The sequence below is a fragment of the Gobio gobio genome, assembly GCF_949357685.1.
Source record: "Gobio gobio genome assembly, chromosome: 7".
NCBI classification, from domain to species: Eukaryota; Metazoa; Chordata; class Actinopteri; order Cypriniformes; family Gobionidae; genus Gobio; species Gobio gobio.
Window position 1 is genome coordinate 31810356 of NC_137103.1, and position 19855 is coordinate 31830210.

Below are 19855 nucleotides of genomic sequence, written 5' to 3' on the forward strand. Positions count from 1 at the left end.
GAGCTGTATCAAAAAACAAACAAACAAAACAAAACAAAAATTATATACATTTAATTTATATATATATATATATATACATACACACTAAGGTATATTGGAAAATACTGATAACATCAAAAAAGATAAGAAACGTTAGAGAGACTGATTGCCTGAATGAGACTTCCAGTTTTCAAGTGCACCTGTGTCTGTCCATTTTTAAGCTGCTCTTTTAAAAGGATGATGAATAATAAACAGCATACATCATCTGAGAGGTGCTAGAGGGACAAAAAGTGAGAGGAAAGAAGTGTCTAAGAGAGGGTTTAGTCAGGCGTTCAGTGGCTGTTTTCACTCTCAGTTTGGCACAGGCAGTTGGCCACAGTCGAGTGCTTTCCTGACAGACATCGAAGGAGCTGATAATTCTCTACATGAAACATGAAGGCCTAACCTGACACTTCATCACCTCACAGATGAGACAAGGTCCTCCGTTTTGACAATGTACTATTGAGCTACGCCCAGGGAGGTGATGGGCCTTTTGTGGTACATTTTACCTAAATTGAAAGGGAGCGACATCAACCAACTCAGCATGTGAAGTTCTGCATGCAAATTACAAGAGGAAACAGTAGTTTAGGTGTCTTCTGTTTGTTGTTTGGCAAATTATCTGATGACTTCAAGATCTGATGAAGTCCTAAAACAATAAAACAACTCGGCGAAATTTCACAGGAAAAATCCAATCATGCAGCTTTGTTTGCAAGTCACTTTTGTGTAAGCAGTGTTTCACACATCTGTACACTATTGCCAATATGCAATGGACCTGGTTTTGCACACAACATTTTGTGCCTTGTGTGTGCCCTTATATGCCCAAACCTTAAAAGTAGACTATTTAGGGCTGCTCACCTAGTTTTACAATGTGTATGAGGCTAACGGATGAGAGCCAGATCGCTGGTTGTTCACAGTTCCAATCAGAGCTAAATGCCATTGCTTTGGTAGTTCTCCAGTTTGCTGAAATGTGGACAGATTTAGAGTTTGGGCACTGGGCATAGCAACAATGAGAAATTTGCATTAATTCAAGCTGGAAAATTATCAGCTTAATGCGTTTCCCACCCAAGAACTGAAGGGACTGGAATTCATTCGGGCTTCTGGTTTTGCTGCCCATCCTATCGGGAGACAATTACCAGTGCGCTTCAAAAGCCGGCTTTGGGCAAGATTAGCTCCACTTCTGGGAAGGTGATGAAAGCAAATGTCTTGCTGCTGGGTCTGCTCTGCCCTGGGTCTGTGTGGCAGAAGAGAGAGAGAGAGGGTGGAATGCCTTTGGCCCTCATCATCTTTCAGGTCCAACCCATCGGGTTTCATGGCAGGCTGTGAAAAAAAAAACCGCTGTTCTTCAGATCTGGCCACGCAGCACAGATGTCCTCCTCCATGTCACAGCGGCTGGCGGATTTCACTAACGAGGCTAACGAGGGGACGCCTCCAGGCGAGACAGGCTCCCTTGTGTTTGCATGGCAAATTTAGCAGAGATTTAATCCGTCCTGGGGTGCTATGCTCTGTGCTGAGTGTGACTTAGAAAGATCTTTTATAATGGGCTTAACATCCACTATTCCAAGTATTTCTGCTGTAGAATGAGAAGATAAGTATATATTAGCCTGAAATTTCAAGATTCCCCATCTCACACTTTACACTCCATGTGTCATAGATTTAAAGGTCAAGAGTATAATTAAAATACTTTCTACTATTCCAATTTAATGCAGAGTAAGCCATTTGTTGGTTTATGTTCCCACAATGTGCAACACCTCTGTTCTGTGTCGTTGTCAAAATATCCCTTCGTTTGTTTCAGCATCCAACATAGCAGCATTGGCTCAGCCAGTGGTGAGTTTGTAGCAAGATTTTCTATTTAAAAGCAATCATTATTTGTGCAATTTGGTTCGGTGAAGCTAGTGGTACAGAAATTCCACACTTCAGCTTCAAGTTCTAAATAGATTTCAACAGTTTGCCTCTCTGTAGTCACCAAAAGGAAACGAAAATGTGACCTGAGAAATAAAAATACAGTAAAGTATTTATTATTTATTATTCATTATTTATTTTTCAAATTCAAATGTCCTTGTAATCTTTAATCAAAAACATTAACCTCTCCTTCCCCTCAAAACAACATCTGTTCTCTAAATATCACCCACAAATTACTGCAAACTGGCATTCAGATCTGTGTCCATTTCGATGGCAACGCCCAACTTCCTATGATCCAATCCATTCCGGAGCACGAAATCAAGTCCCGCTCATTTGGACATATACGTCACAATATGGAAGAAAAGACACTTGTAACTTCCGTTCCATGCCGACTTTAAAGTGCACTCATTTTTTGTTCATTGCTGGTTGATAATCACAGTTGTCTTGGACTTATATTGACACTTAGTGGTGTGGATGTAGCATTCAGTAGAATTTTGCAGTCAGCCATGATTAATTTATTCTGCGAGGAAAGTGTACACAGGGGGATTAGTAATGGCTCGTTTCCACCAAACGGTAAGGTTCAGTACGGTACGCAATTTTTGCCGTTAACATTGTCAGAAGATGTGAATGGTACCCTAATTGCGAACCGTACCGTACCACTTTTTTGGCACCCTTCCATTTGGGTACCTATAGCACAGTAGTCCAGTACTAAAGGGTAGCGCAAGACTCACTGCAGAACGTTGATTGGTTGACAGAGAAGCGTCACTTGCGCATGCTTTTTCGGCTGTTTTTCATGGCAGCCTGCAGCCTTGGCTCAAACAAAGTGTGCCTACAAGCAAGAACAAGATCTTCTGTATGTCGTCCATTGTTCAAGATTTTCAAGAGTTTTATTTGTCACATACACAGTTATATACACAATATACAACTGGCAGTGAAATGTAAACAGGTCCGCTCCATGGACAGTGCAAATAACAGTTACAAGAAATTAAATAGAAATAGAATAAAATTAGAATAAAAAGTATTAACATAAGTAGAATTATAAATAAATCAAGTAAAAGATAAAAATAGGAAATAAGATAAAAAAAAAATATATATAAAAAATAAAAAAATATAAAAAATATGTGGATATGATAAGTGAGATAAACTGTAGACTTAAAAATAAGTGGTTAACATAAAATATATAATATGTATATATAAAGAAGTATAATGTGCAAGGTTTATTACAGGTTGTTACGCAGTAACAATAGGAACGTAAAGTGCAGTGCAATTGCAGTATGTGGATGTTAATGTTAAAAAACTGTATGTTTATGTGTGTGCGGGGGTGAAGTGAAGTCACGTGACTGAGTTCAGGAGTCTGATGGCCTGGGGGAAGAAACTCCTCCTGAGTCTTTCAGTCTTTGCCATCAGGCTACGGAAGCGCTTACCAGATGGCAGCAGGGTGAAGTGAGAGTTTGCAGGGTGATTAATGTCTCTGATGATTTTAGTAGCTCTACCTCTGCAGCGTTTGGTGTAGATGTCCTGCAGAGACGGGAGAGCTGAGCCTGAGATGCGCTCGGATAAGCGCACCACTCTTTGCAGGGCTTTGCAGTCGTGACTGGTGCTGTTCCCGTACCACGCTGTGATGCACTGAGTCAGGACACTTTCTATCGCCCCTCGATAGAAAGTTTTCAGGATGGCTGGTGAAACCCTGAATTTCCTCAGCTGGCGCAGGTGGTACAGTCTTTGCCTGGCTTTTTTCACCTGTGTCTGGATGTGTGTAGTCCAGGTCAGATCCTCGGAGATGTTCACACCCAGGTATTTGAAGCTGCTCACTCTCTCTACCGGTGTCCCGCTGATCATGAGAGGGGAGTATGACCGATGCTGTCTCTTCCTGAAGTCCACAATCAGTTCTTTGGTCTTGTTAACATTCAGAGAGAGACAGTTGTCCTGGCACCATGATGTCAGTTGCTCCACTTCGTCCAAGTATGCCGTCTCATTGTTGTTGGAGATGAGACCCAGGACAACAGTATCATCAGCAAACTTGATGATCGAGGTGGAGCTGTGTGTGGACAAACAGTCATGGGTGTAGAGAGAGTAGAGCAGGGGACTCAGCACACAGCCCTGTGGAGCTCCAACACTCAGGGTGATGGAGGAGGAGGTGAACTGGCCTACTCTCACCGCCTGGGGTCTGCCAGTGAGGAAATCTTCAATCCAGAGGCAGAGAGAAGAATTCAGGCCTAGATCCAGGAGTTTGTGTGTTAGCTTAATGGGAACTATGGTGTTAAAGGCTGAGCTATAGTCAATAAATAGCAGCCTGACATAGTTCCCACTTTTGCTGTCGATGTGAGTGAGGCAGGAGTGAAGGACGTGAGAAATGGCATCTTCAGTCGATCTATTGGGACGATAGGCAAACTGAAGAGGGTCCAAAGTGTCAGGAATGGAGGAGCAAATGTTGTTTTTAATGAGTCTCTCAAAGACCTTCATGACTAAAGATGTGAGAGCCACTGGACGATAGTCATTTAGGCAAGAGGGTTTACTGATCTTAGGTACAGGGATGATGGAGGATCGTTTGAAGGAGGTGGGGACAACAGATGTAGCAAGGTTGTTGTTAACATTGTTGTTTACTGTGTCGCTTCTTTGCACGAGAATGATGTTGATCGCTACACCACGCCTATCCTAAGGGTACTGTTGCCAGTGGAAACGCAAGCCGGATCAGGGTTTAATCGTACTGTATTGTACTGAACCACACCGCACCAATCGGTGAAACCAAGCCATAAGATAAAGCGTATAGTATTCAGCTGGTCATATGACCTCAATTGCGACCTCCATGAGACAGCCCGTTCCATGTACAAAACAGCTTTTATTTGTTTACTTAGACAATAGTCCCCATCTCAGTGATTTTAAACAAATTAAACTATTAGAAATAAGGAATGCACCTATTAAATAAGGAAACATAAGGAATGCACCTTAGACGGTGCAATATGAATGTAGAGACAGATCTTTTCTCTTACAGATCTCACATCTGAATCAAACAGGTTATTGAAAAATAAAAAGGTAGGGCAGATGGAAGCAGATCTGAATGTAAGTTTGCAGTTGAGCGTAAAGAAAGGGGAAGGGTTTGGCTGGAATAAATGATTGGAGAAGTCCAGCATACGCCAGAGTAGGTCTGCGTTTTATTAATTTTGTATATATTTAAATAAAAATTATGAAGTCAATAAAAATGTGTAAATATGTATGCATTTAAGAATCGTTCACAATAAGATCACTAACACATTTAGAAAATAAATAGGGTGACTTTTCATTACATGCTGACTTTACTAATTTTACTAAAAAAGGTGCCTGTCTTTATTTTCAAGCTAACATAACCTTCGTTTCTCTTCTCCGTTTACTTTAGGAAGTGCACAGCACACACTATTCTCCAACAGTTTAAATAAATATGCCTATCAAAATGTTCTGGAGTCCATACCAGAAGATTCAAAGATGTCCACATTTTGTCACAAACTGACTTCACTGTGGGTCACGGGCAGATTCGAGGTCACACATAGGGGTGTTAAAATGATGACGACTCACAGTAAAAGTACTTTGTGAAACAAAGACCTACTCTATTAGAGAGAGATATTTCATCCAGAGACTTCCTATTTTTTTCTGACATGCGGTTAGGTAGAAGCACTTGATTGATTTATGAATAATTCACTGGCTCAGAGCCTCTGTGAGGCTGTCGTTTTTATTTAATTTTTTTTTGTTTCATATTACTCAAGGACAACTAATTACTGAAGTCATATAAGGAGACATTAAAGATAACATGAGTAGGTGTTATACCTCCAAACACACCCCTATGCCCTTCACATTACCCAAATGTGAATGTTCTATGTCTCCTTAATTACTCCAAATATAGTCACGCTGTAAACACCAAATCACAATGAGCTTTTAATCACAACGTAACAGGTTATTAGACACTAATGAGGGAGCTTAATTGTTCATGTTTTGGGGGCATCTGCTTGGTCAAACCTGCATTATCCTTTCTGTTTAAAAATAGTTTGGGGGTCTCACTAGATCCATCTCCATTTTGAAAGCAACATCTTTGATTTGCCTGTCCTTCAGTGAAAGTCAAGTCAAGGCAGCAGATGTTGCCTTTGCAATAATTCATGATTATCTTCAATCACTTTCTTTAACGAGCTTTTTGTCCCCATGGTGACGGAGAGAATGGGTCCCGCTACAATACAGCGGGGGAGACAGCTGTCTATAAAAACAAAGCATCATGAAAGATTCACGTGTGTTATTACAACACAGGAAGAAAGTCAACAGTACGTGTTTGGTGAGGGATCAGCGAGGCGTGGATGGATTTTGTTGTAGAGATACAGTACGTGGCTGCACTGCAGCACTCACAAAAACGTTTATGTTGAAAATGTTTCGGAAATCTAGCCTTTGAGAAAATATCAAACAGAGCACTAAACTTACATGTAAATACATTTACACTTCAAATCAGCAGAACAGCAGCAGTACTAGAACTGGCACGTTTAAGGACAGTTTCTTCATTATTGCCTTACTCTTTTTAGCCTTGCAATACTTGATGTCTACTTCTATTAGAAATTCTTACCTAAATGTATGAGTGAAACCATTACAATTTTAAAATGGACAATGGATATGTGATATGACCTGTTTTGTCATATACCAATTTTTAAATGTTTGTATTTTTGTCTTTAGGGGGGTCAGAACCATATGTTGAAGCCATAGTTGGAGGTAAGTGTTGTAACAGCTCACAAACTTTCAAATATCCAATATGCCCTCAACTCACATACACTGTAAAATGTGCAGCTTTTGCCCTAACTCACTATTTCTACGTGATCGGACTCTTAAAAAATGACTTTTGTTGATGTAACTCAAAAAAGTCAGGGCTGCATTTCCCAAAAGCAGAATATAGGCCTAAGATCGACTATTGGTGCCAGTGGTTTCTATGTGTACTCAGGCTTATGATGGGCCCATTTGCTTTGAGCCAATCGCCTGAACTGTAGATGTCATGTGACTAATTGCTTTGAAGGCACTTAAAAATGATGTGGTAGATGGTATGACACGCACAATCCAAAATCTTTTTCTAACAATTCTGAGCAGTAAAAAAAAAAGCAGCAGCAGGCAGGGGAAAACATCCATTTTTATTTCTGAATATCCCGTCTATTTAAAGCTTTAATGAGCTCTCCAAAACAAAACTGAGCACTGATAAAATATATTCTATACCATAATTAAATATGATCAATGTTTTACTTGAAAATGTTATTAATTCTGAATGCACAACTGTCAGAGGAGAAAGATGCTTTTTGCCTCCAGAGTTTGTAGTTATGAGAACAGCACTTTGATGATGGTCAGAAGGGCTTGGATGATTTCTTTGGTAATTTGTGCTCAAGATGTTTCCTGGCCTCAGAAGATCTGTGGCTGAGCAAAAAATAAATAAAAAAAATTAAATTAAATTACCAGTATCACAGTGGTCTCACTTTAGCTCATTTGTGGGTTTGTTCTTGTGCACAGAAATAATTGGAGTCAGTAAAACCTCAGCAGGGTTCTTCAGAAAACTGGCCTTGCATATCAAGATAAAAATGTGTGTATTTCATTGTGCATATTAGTTTGTTAGTGCTGTGTGAATTACTGCTGTTCTCCACAGACAGTACTTTCTGAAGTTTGGCTTTCAATGCTTAAGTCTGTCAATACTTTCATTAGCTAAATTTACATCTGAATCTAACATTCTGTTATCTCATTTCCCTGTCCTCTCACCTTAATATAATGATGTTGAACATAGATCTCTTTTAAATTACCACTTGAATAAAGTTTAAAGATGAGTCAAGAACTCCAATTAATCAGAAAAAAACTTGAAAACTAGTCATAGACCAAGGCTATTTCAACATAATCGGCCAAATTTTGCACATGCAGATGCTGATAAATAAAATTACGCCTATTATTATTACTGTCACCTACAAAATCCCCAAAAAATATTAAGAATTCTTAGTAAATTTGAAGAAAATATGATGTAAAATGAATGTGAGAATCTTATTTGCAATCATGAAATTGTTTTATGTCATCATTAGTATGACCATCAACCACTTTGATCTTTAGATATTGCTATCGGTTTGCATCAGCTACTGTATCAGAAAAATGTTCCAGGTTCAGTAAGAGTTAAAGGGATTCACCCAAAAATGAAACTTCTGTCATCATTCACTCACCCTCAAGTTGTTTCAAACCTGTATTCATTTTGTTTTCTGCTGAACACAAAGGAAGATATTTTGAAGAATGTTGGTAACCAAACAGATCTCGGGCCCCATTGACATAGTAGGAAAAAATAAATAATATGGTAGTACATTTATACAGGTTTGGGACAATTTGAGAGTGAGTAAATGATGACAGATTTTTTTTAGATTTGCATGTGTGAACTATCCCTTTAATTTCGATCAACAGCATTTGTGGCATAATGTTGTACCACAAAAAAATATTTAATTAACTTATTTCTTGTGAAACATTAATTGTGGTAATGTACACGGAATATTCCTATTTAAAAAACTTAGAATCATCTTTATTGCCAAGTACAGTGGTTTACAAGGAATTTGTCTTGGTGTACAGGTGCTTAGAAATAGTAAGAAAAGGAAATAATAATAATATTAATAATAGACATCTGTAAGGTAAGATCTGTGTCAATCACTAATAAATGATCTGTGTCAATCAACCTCTCTGCCCGTTTTCAGGACTTCCCGCTTAAGTCTCTCAAGCGCTAGAAAGCTTTTTTAATATTGTTAAGTGTCAATCACTAATAAAAAAACTGTACAGCAGTAATACTCCATACTCTCTCTCTCTCTCTCTCATTTTTCTAGCTGTCATTGCTGTGGTGGTTCTGGTCCTGCTCCTCCTCCTGGTCGTCATTCTGCGATACATGTACCAGCACAAGGGCACATATCATACCAATGAGGCCAAGGGCACAGAGTTTGCCGAGACAGCAGACGCTGCTCTTCGTGGAGACCCAGCCCTGCAGGACGCCATGGATGAGAGCAAGAAAGAGTTTTTCATATGAGACACAATAGATAGCCCTTTATGCACATCATATAACAAACTCTTACAGGCTCGCCTGATGTCTTGATCCTGTTTGCCCGAGCAGTGAAGCAGCTGACAGAGCTCGCCAAAAACAGAAACAAACAAGAAGAGTATTATGAAATGACTCTATATTTCAATAACTGACATTGTTTATATATATTTTTTTTTTTTTTCATGAAAAAAAAAGTTACATGTGAGTATACAGAAGAAAATTCAGTATAGGCTCCTTGTATTGGAAGCTGATTGTCGGCACAAACATCAGGAGAATGTGATGGTGTTCTGGTGAAGGAAAGGAAAGTCATTGGTCTTATTACAAGACAGGATTTGAATATGAATCGCAAGTGATATTTCAAGACATTTAAAGGTAAGACTTAACAAAAACCAAAAAAGTGAAATCAATTGGTCTCTCGGGCCAGAATCATGAAAATCTTCTTAAGAAAGAAGTTAAGAAGTTAATATTAAAAAAGTGAAAAACTGACACAGAGGTTTCTGCTACATAAGTGAGTATCATTGATTTTGCTATGTTTCACAGCAAGATATGCTGTTGTTGTAATGTTAGCTATGGTAACAGGACAATTATAAGTGTCATTGTTTGTCTGAAGCTGGTGGGCTGCTGGCGACTAACAACCAACTCTTGCTTGTATATAATGTTGGTTAATTTTTTGTTCTTTCTTATTGTTCGTTCATCATCTTTGCTTCATTTTACAAGAAGCATTATTTTGATTTGATTCAGCTATAAAGACACATCCACTCTTGCATTGTGTATTTGTGCATTTTGGGGGCGGAGCAATGAAGGGAGGGAAGTGTTTGTTTGGGTTGATTTCAAATATCAACAGTGTTGTTCAGAAATCACTTACTGCATCTTTAAGTTTAAAATTATTTCAAATGTTTAATTCTTTAAAAACTGACTTGTTAGTCAGAAGTTCAAGATAAGAGAACAGGAATTTATGTAGACAATAGGAAAATATATTCTGTGGATGCCTTGACTTTTTAATTTCACATATATCTACACTTTAGCAGCTTTAACTGCTTCTATTTGTTGCTTTTTTTTCTGTTTCCCAATTTTATCAATATTTTGAAGGAAAAAGCACAGGTCTAAAAAAGAAAATAAATATTAAACCCAAAGATAAAAAGTTTGCCATTTTTTACTCAGCGTTGTATCCTTTGAGAGACATTTTCTATACAATGAAAGTGAATAGTGACCAAATAATATTTGAATTTACTGTAGGTCTGTTCGTATGTCATTGTATACTTTTACAAGACTGCTGTTTTGTCTTTGCTGGAGTTTGACAGCCCCTGGTCACCGTCCACTTGCATAGAATACAAGAGAGCAGTGGACATTCTGCTAAACATCTCCTTTTGTGTTCCACAGAAAAAAACAAAACAAAGTCATACAGGTTTGGAATAACGTGAGGGTACGTATGATGACGGAATTTTATTTCGGGTGAACTATTTCCTTTAAGCGCACAACAACTGGCAGTAAAGAAAGCTCATGCTGGGCTTAGTTGAATGATTTTGGATCAAACAACCAGGCCTCGGGCCATTGGTAGTTTCAGTTCCTCTACATGGGGGAGTAATTAGTACAGGTGTTGTGTTATTCACTCGTGGGAAACAGAAATGTTATCTCAAGCAAACAGTTCGAATGGCAGTGGGACGTGGAGTACTATAAATATGATTTCAGTTGATGTGTATACAGTGATAAATACATTTTCAATGAGATCTCTTCTGGAAGATTTTTTACCAAAAAATGTACACATTATTCAAAGGCCAGTACAGATGCTGATGCAACAAAATGAAAATGCCAGACACTTTGGAGGTGAGCTACAGCGCGAGAATCCGACACGAGTGAGAGATATTTTTCTTTTGATTAATTCTTTGCTTCAAGGATGGAGGCTGAAAATAAGCCCTGAGCACCAAATCTCATCTCACCTTCTCACCCCCCTCTTCCTCCGTCCAGCGCTCTTGATTAATGACACCTCACACTAAAGGTTTCTGCTGCGTGTTTTTTTTTTTTTTTTTTTGACAGTGAAGTTAACAACTGAAAGGACAATTGTGTGTAATAGCAAGACTGCTTGTCATTACTTCAATTTTGATAATCAACACTGACACCTCTATGATTAACCATCCATAAACAGAAGTGAGATATGCATGAGGACACAATTATCACCTCCCACAATGCTTCAACATAAACATTTGTTTCCTACAGTCACATCACTTCAACATTTCTTAACTGCTTGTGAAAACCTAAATTATACTTTAAATTTCAAACATGTTCCCGGAGTTTTGCAAAAGTTAACTGTGAAGACAAAAATGAAGAAATAAAAAGGACAAAATAGGCTATTCCTTTATTCATAATCTAGCCAGGCGCTATTCCACCAAGTCAGTTTAAACTAAAAAACAAATCCTTTATTTTTTTGACGAATGATCGACTGAAACTGAAGAATATTGTTCACATCATTTGCAGGCCTTTCAACATCTTCCACAGGAGGTTGGAAGAACCTTAAGTTACTTTTATTGTCTATTTCACAGCACAAAAGAAAGCCAGAGGTGAAACAGCAAACCTGACACTCCATTTGCTTTAAAAACACCTGGCTGTCATTTTTAAGTGAACTGTAAGGTTAGTGCAGCGTATTTTAAAGTCGGCATGAAAGTTGGAAATGGAAGTTGCAATAGACTTTTCTTACCTATTGTGAGGTATATATCCGAGTGAAACAGCTTTTTGAACAAGAAAACACGTAGGACGCGGCTTGATCGGGAATCGATTGGATTGTTGGATCATTGTGGTTTGCTATTGCTATGATGTCATGTGAGTGACAGGTTATCCCGCCCTTGCACCAGTAAACATGTCATCCGAGATGAGAAAAGATGTCGCTGCAAGAGGGATGGGAAGTTATTTTGATTAAAGATTACAAGGGCACATGAATTTTAACCCTTAAATACATACCGTGGGTCTTTAGCGATCCGGGACGTCATTCACTACAGTCCTCCTCATTAATTTTTTAAAGTTAGATATCAACCTTCTTAGTATTCCTCAATCAATTCATAATAAACAGTATAACAAGAAAAAATATATAAAAAAGAATGGCTGTTTTTCCATACATTTTTTGTTTTTTTACATTTTTTGTAAAAATCGCTAACGACCCGAGGTGTGTAAGAGTGTACGTATATTTTTTTTTCTGCACAACAATAATTGAATCTTTAATGACGGAATAAGTGCAATTCACCTTCATTCCACAAGGCAATGTCTGATACACAATAATGTAGTGACGTTTCACTCATACTTACTGCAGACAGAAATGAAAGAATAATAAGTATAATCTGCAAAAATTTTAATGGCTCAGCGATTTACTGCAGAGCAAATAATGAACTCAATCATATTAGTGTCCCTGTCAGTTGATTGTGGATCTGGTGAAGAAGCTGTCAGATATCAAAATATTGGTTTTGAAGATGGTAAAAATTATAGTTTTGAGAATATGTTTGAGATGGTGAATATGAGCCAGATGCTGACTGTCCTGGGAAATGAGCTCTGACGAGGACAGTGATGATGGTATAAAACATCTGCTCAAACTGAACCCTTCCAAGCTCCAAAAGGTTACAAAAATATGCTTTATTTTATACTTCTGTGATTGTTTCTCTAATATCTAATGAGTTTTACATTATCGCAACAGGTAGAGATCCATCTATGTTAGATATAGATCCGGATCACTAAAGACATGCATTTAAGGGTTAAAATAAAAAAAAATAAAAAAATAACATGATGTGTACCGATAAATCATTTATAATAAAAACTGCAGTATCAAATAAGAATTGTCAATTTGATGACTTTAAGGGTGCATTTCTTTTTCAATATGTCACATTGAAACATTTGAATAGTATGTTTTATACAGAAATGATCTATTGCAATGAGCAGTATGTCAATAATACAGCTTTTTCAGTTGTGACATGAAATAATACGAAATTGAACAGAAAACTGAAACTATGTCAAGTGAACACAAAGAAGCCATCAGCACATCAGTTTTCCACTTTTCAAGCAGAACACTCCTCTGTGACATTTCACATGATTGAGTATTCAGAATCTCTCTTCACATGAAATACAGTAGCTCTTGCCAAATAAATAGCTTTTGTAACATATTTTGATTTTACAAAAATAGCACTGGAGGGGAATAAAGTCTCAAGTCCCCAACTGAGTTTAAAGCTTGACAGGCTTTAATTCATGTTTGTTGAATATATCAAAGCTACAGCTTGAGAGGCTTTTAGCACTGCTTTACCAATTCATCTTTTTCAAAAGTTTGTAAAGTTTTTGCTTGTTTACCACAAGGGCACAATACTGTACCGATCATAAGTTTGGGGTCACTAAGAATTTAAAAAAATATTAATAATAATTGTATTCGACAAACAGGCATTTCCATTTTAAATAAATTCTGTTCTTTAAAACTTTCTACTCATCAAAGAATCCTAAAAACTAAAAAAATTAGCACTGTTTCTACAAAAACATTAAGCAGCACAACTGTTTTCAACATTGATATTAATTTAAGGTTACAAATCTAATACTAATGACAAACAAGCATTGTAGTCAGTTAATATTCTCTTGGTTATCTCTAAAGGCCTCGATATACTCACTGCAAAGTTCTTTTTCGTTCTTCGCTCAAGGCCCCGATATACTTCAAGTGAAGTCAAAGAACATTGTGTGGCATAATTTCAAACAAAACCAGGCCAAAACAAATTTCTTTTGGAGTTTGTTTATGGAGTTCAAAACAACTTGCCAAAGCGAGATTTTCGGAAAATCCGGCTGGTAAACACCTTCAAACTACCATTGGTCCATTGCGATTAAATAATAGATAGGTGTGGCTATGAGGCTCCTATAAGCTCACTTGAATTTGTTCTTGATCATTAGACATGACATTATGGTGCCTTGGAAGTCTGTCTGCTATACACGCTGCCTGTGAAGTCACTGACTGGGCATTAAAGCAGCAAGACAGTTTCCTTTGGCTTCAGACAGCCTCACCTCTGATTTAAACCTCACGGCTTTGTGTTTTGCAGAGTGTTTCCTTTCCATTTAAAATGACACAGATTTGTAAGACTAAATCTAGCCATAATGAGCCACGCTGTATGTTTTTACAAACCTGTATGAGAGAGAGAGGAAGAGAAAGTGAGAGGTACTGCACACTATGATTTCCATTAACCTACTTTCCCCTCCTCATTCTGAATTCAGCCATCGGTGCGCTGGGATCACACTCTGACATAACGCTCAAAACAACATACCATCTTCAGCCACTGCACTGCAGAGACTGTTCCAGATCTGCTCGCCCCATCCAGCTGTGTGTCACTAACAGGGTCACAGAAGGCTGACATCTGTCCTTAGTGGGGTGGCTTGAGGGAGCTGGTCTGAACAACTGGAAATCCAGCAGATATATTTAGACCATGAGGACAAGGTTGTTCATCTTGAAAATGACTGTGATTCTGAGCAACCTTGATGCCCTCTGCAGCTCCACAGGAGAGCGTGGCCTGGCTCAGTTTACTGAACTCGCTGAAATTCACAGCCAAGGTGCTTTGATTCCTCCTCTGTCAGAGAACTTTACTCACTCAGGTGTGGAGAGCGGCTTTTTGGACTGAATTTTTGGAATTATTATTTTTTGGTTCTGCTTTTTAAATCAGGATGGTCGAAGGACAAATGAGATGTCACAACTGGGCTTTCACTTTGAAATTAATTTCACTCAAAAAAATGTGTGTATTTTGTTGATGGTGCCTTATTTTTGTGTCATGGATTTTTTTTTGTCATTAGTCTTGTTATCTTTGTGTGCATGTGTGTGCATGTGTGTGCGAGTGTGTGCCATTTCGACCACAACAAACAATTTAGTCTCTATTGAAGTTTAACTATACAAGTTAGTGCTGTCTTCCTGTTAGATTATCAAATTTAAACCATAAAAAGTTATTATAAAATGATCAAAAAATAATAAAAATGTCAGTTATCTTTTTTCATTGTTTTTATATATACTTTTATATTTTAGCAAGATGACAACAGTGTCAGTGAACATGCTTGAAATCTGAGATATGAGATGAACTACAAATCAAGGTACAGTAAATATCACTTATTTAGTTTAGTTACTTATTTAGTTTAACTAGTTAAACTTTATTGTCTGTTCAGTTTCCTGGACAGAAATTCATATTTGACGCTGACAATACTATACATCCACATAATAAAATCTTCAAATAATTACAAATAATCCCTGTTAGTTTAAACAATCTGCTGCAAACGAATTCACATCTTTAGTGTGCAGATATTTTTTACACTGAAAATGATGCCAGTGACAGTGCTTGTCAGGCAGTGTTTCATTATCTTTTCATATTGAGACAGAAAATACTTAAAAATGGCCAATGGTCCTTAAAGGACACTTTGTAAACGGCTGATGAAATTTCCATATCGAGTCAGCATTCTTGAACAGTGTTAACACTCTAGAGGAAACAAACTGCTCACCACAGATCATTAGACAGTACAGAGGATGTATGAAATAACATAAACACAATATGAAAAAGGAAACCATTTGTAACCAAGACTCCCAGACAGGTTTACATCTGGACGAAAGATGTTAGCTGTTAAATGTAATGAGGGATCTGTACTGGTGTGAGCAGTCGACTTGGAAAAGTCATTAAATCTGATGTTTGCTCAGCCAAGTATGAGGTTTTTATAGGATCAGGTATGATATGTTCCTAACATGGTTACCTCATGATATTCCAATATGCCAGGAAGATGGTGCCCCCATAAAAACTGCTAAATGCATTTAAGATTTTAGAATTTTGTTTCATGAGCACCAAGTTGAGAAAATAACTTTTCCTGACCTCCCAAAATGACCAGTTCTGAAGCTCTAATGGACGTTCTAAAGTAGATTTTCACCTAGAAAAACTGTAGACCTCACTTCTTGAAGAATGGTGCTAAGTTCCTTTACACTAAGAACTCTTGGACAGAAATCTAAGCATTAAAGCTACATTTAAAACAAATCTGTATGACTTTCATTCTTTTATGGAACACTAAATAATATATTTTGAGAAATGTCGGTACACAGAAATGTTTTTGTCCATACAATGAAATTCAGTAACCAATACAGTTTGGTTACCACCATTTTTCAAAATTTCTTTTTGTGTGTGTGTGTGTGTGTTCTGCAGAAGAAAAACGTCATACAGGTTTGGAACAACATGAGTGTGAGTAAAATATGACAGGATTTTCATTTTTGGGTGAACTATCCTTTTCAGGCAAAAATATGGCCATTTATCTTGTTTTTAAAAGTGTGAGTTCAGTGTAATGAATTCATAAGATACCATAAACATTACTATTCAATTCAGCCATTTGACATTCGTTAACACAATTCTCAATTCTTCATCTATGCATCAGACTAACAATAAATATATTCATAATGTAGACGTATAGGTTCAAATTTACTAAACACCATTTCAGCGCAAAAAAAAATCCAGCAGCAAATCATCTTAACCACGTGCAAAATTGTGCTGTATTAAAATTAAGTCAATTAAGTCATCTTTTTCTTTACAAATATGCCTCCTTTATGTAAATCTGTCTCATTATAGGTTAGACACTATTTTCTCAGTCCAAAACGTGTGCAATTGTGCATAAGCGATGCTATAAAGTCACTGTTAGGTGTACCAGATAGCAGTTCTCTGCTGCATTCTCCATAACTTAAAACCCAGATCATTGAGCTCTGCAAATTGTGTTCGGCAAATATTTTGCTCGTGTTTGCATTGTAACCTCACTTGCATAATTATTTTAGTGAACCAAGCACTAAAACAGCACAGACGACACATGCAAGCTATTAACAATTCATTCAAAATAAGTCTTTGAAGTTTTTAAAGTCCATTACTGCCTCTCAACATATAACTCAAAGTGTCCACCTTCTGACTCGCTCGGCATGAATCAGAGGTTTAAGTCTCGCCGAGCACACTATGTGCAGTAAAACCATTATATAGTTTCAAGCAGAGGATATTTTCTGAGAAAGAAAATGTGTGCAGTCGGCTCAAACCTGATGAGTCAGCCATGGTCATCTTATGCGGTGTGTTTAAGATGGCCATTACACAGAGGCTGCAAATCCCCATAAGGCACAATTACCTAAATGAGCTGATTTATCTCCGCTCATCAAAGCCTATTATTCCTTGAAACCAAGAGTGCTAGCTGGGCAAGACAGCTGCCTTATGGAAAAGAGCAGTCGATTTGTTTGTTTATTGGGAAAGTGGTGCTGTATTTGTAATGGGTGGATGCGGCCGCCCTGGACATTCAGCTCTGTGTGAATACTTCATAAATATTGGGCTAAACAAGCTACGTGCTCGTTTAAGTGCTCCTTCACATTTTCGGACAGCACTTTTGTGGCGAACACGCTGTGGCTTTGATTTGCCTTCACAGCATTGTACACTTTGCTCACCTGCAAGTGAATTTAATGAGGCCATTACAGTGAGGAGCTGACATCTCTGTTGTGAAGAGAGGTATTCGTGGTACTGTAAGATGGAACTGCTGTATTACAGCAATTATTTGTAACCTCTGGATATTGCTTTTGTGAAGCCTGGCTTCAAACCAAAGTAATCAGCAAAAGTTGATAAGCATTCATTACTTTGCTTTTGGTTTAACATCACAGCATCATGGCTGAAAAACAAGCTGAAATAACACCAGAAAAAGGCGCTTTATTAAACGAATGAATGGTCGTGTAGAGCTTTGCAAATATTTAATAAGCGACAGTGCATGGGGGAGTAAAAATAATAAAAGAATTTATATTAAAAAAAAAACAAGGAACCAAGAATGCTGTTCTGGTTTCAGAAAGTAAATGCCCTTAACGGTGTTGCAAACACTGTGTCTACAGCAACCTCTACATCGACCTTGGTCACGACAGGTGCATCGTGTTTCTCTTGCCTTGAATTTAAAATGGAAAAATTTACATGAATATCTGAATACTCATTGGGGATAAGAGCCGAAAAGCTGATGGGTGTAACTTGCATCATAAAATAAAGCATCATGTACACGAGTCCTGTATCGCACCAGTCTGAATAATTGCTAGAGGTCATTAAATTTTCAACAAAGGCAGGGAGGAAAGGAAGAAATGAATGGATGGATTGAAGAACAGACTGGGAAGGTTCTGACCAGGTGTGACGCAGAGTGCTTGGGGTGTAGGGGATTTTTTTTTATTTCCTTCTGTCTTTTTTTCTTTGACAGAAACAAGACAAAACACAGGGCTCGGAGGGGCCCTTTATGTCTTGGCGGGTAAATGCTTCTGCTCTTTGAAGCAGCTCTACCTTTCAGGTGTTCATTATCCCTCAAAACAAATAGCTCCTTTTTGCGAACGTCCCTCATTTGTTTAAGACAATATCGTGTAATTAAAATCTAATCAGAGAAAGGAGGGAATCCATGAATATTTAAATCTGTTTGGCTTCTGAATCTTAATGAAATGGTAATTTATGATGGCTCCGGGCTTAATTCTATCCAGGGAGCAAATTAACTGGATTTCCAGAGATTCCCTCAATAAACTTCCCCTTTTTTCCCATTGAGTGTGTTTAACATATGGAAATATGATTAAAACATCTATTTAAAGCCCAGACGATTAAAATGTATGTGAAAGACTTTGTTATTAGGAGCTAAAATATGCGCACTTGTTTTTAATATCAGTGACTTCAAGGTCTGACGAAAATCTCAGCCAAGCATGATGCCCTGAACTGAAGATTTGACATGAAAGCGCCTCGACGTGAAGAGTTTTTGACACATGCTTTATCTGATAAATGATGACATAAGAATACCTGAAAATGAAAGCTGTCTTCATCATGGCAGCTTAGCACCTATGTAACATTGTAGACATCAAGTCTGACTCCTAAAATAAGAAATATGGGCGCCGAGAGACATCAAAGAGAGTTATCTGACACCGTTCTCAAAGGTGATAGCATAATCTATAATAGTAAACTGACAATTAAAGCAATTACTGAGAGGCTAGTTTGTATGTAGTCATGTTTTTACAAAAACTTTCTCAAACACATCATTTTCACTCAGATATATGTGTTTTAGAGGGCTTACTATTTGTTAGCTAACTTAACTAACACACAAATGTATTTACCATTATGGGGTCTATTGTTATTACATACTGGACTAAGTTTATGCTCACAGAATGTCCTGTAGATGATTTGTGCTTTTACTATCTTTGTGGGGGACATACAAATTTGACAAGGGGTCAATTAAGTTTAGCAACAGAGCTGCTTGCGTAATTTTCTATAAATGTTCACTTTATGTGAATAAATACTGTGGCAGAATGTTGTTTCTCAACGAATTCTTCTCCTGTTTGGTATATATACGCATTTTTAAAAATAAACTTGCTTTCTTAAAATGCATCAAGTGTCAAGAATTCAAAAATAACCCACGATCACTTTGACAAGAGTACACAAGTGATCAAAGCCAGCAAATCATGTTCTCTCCTCGCACGTACATTAATGATTCATTTAAAACGAGGTGTGAAATCTGATTAAAGTCACATGAGGAAAAGCTGAGAGTTGTCAAAAGGAGACGCACTCGTGATGGTCCGACTGTGAAATTGTGGCCCCAGGTTTTCAAGCAGTGTGAAAGCTTCTCTTTAGAGGGACGCAAAAGGTCTTGAACTTTCAGGTGTGGCAGATCTCAGCCAGAGATGGGCTATTATCATATCTTCCAGCAAATTCACTATCTAAAAAAGTAATTACATTGAGATATTTGGAGAAGGATACAGAACTGCTGTCACTAAACGTGACCTTGGGCTCTTTCTTAAATTATAACAGAGTATTTTAAAACATATATCGCTTGTGTCATGTTTTATCAGACTAGATTATAGTCAATGTCAAGGTTAAATAATTTCAGATATTTTGAATACCCTGCACATGTATT

At 37.6% G+C, this 19855-nt stretch overlaps 1 protein-coding gene across 4 annotated transcripts in view; it reads left to right on the forward strand.

Annotated features, from left to right (window-relative positions):
- Positions 1 to 10676, forward strand: part of gypc (glycophorin C (Gerbich blood group)) — a 35075-nt gene extending 24399 nt beyond the window's left edge. For 2 of the 4 annotated variants that reach the window (XM_079821959.1, XM_079821960.1), the window contains exons 3-4: positions 6601 to 6636; positions 8748 to 10061. In XM_079821959.1, coding sequence (XP_079678085.1) covers positions 6601 to 6636; positions 8748 to 8944 — 233 coding nt within the window. In that variant the 3' untranslated portion in view covers positions 8945 to 10061. Of the gene's footprint in view, positions 1 to 6600; positions 6637 to 8747 lie in introns of all 4 variants that reach the window. The other 2 variants (XR_013816908.1, XR_013816909.1) reach the window with 2 other exon arrangements.
- The last annotated feature ends 9179 nt before the right edge of the window (positions 10677 to 19855 follow it).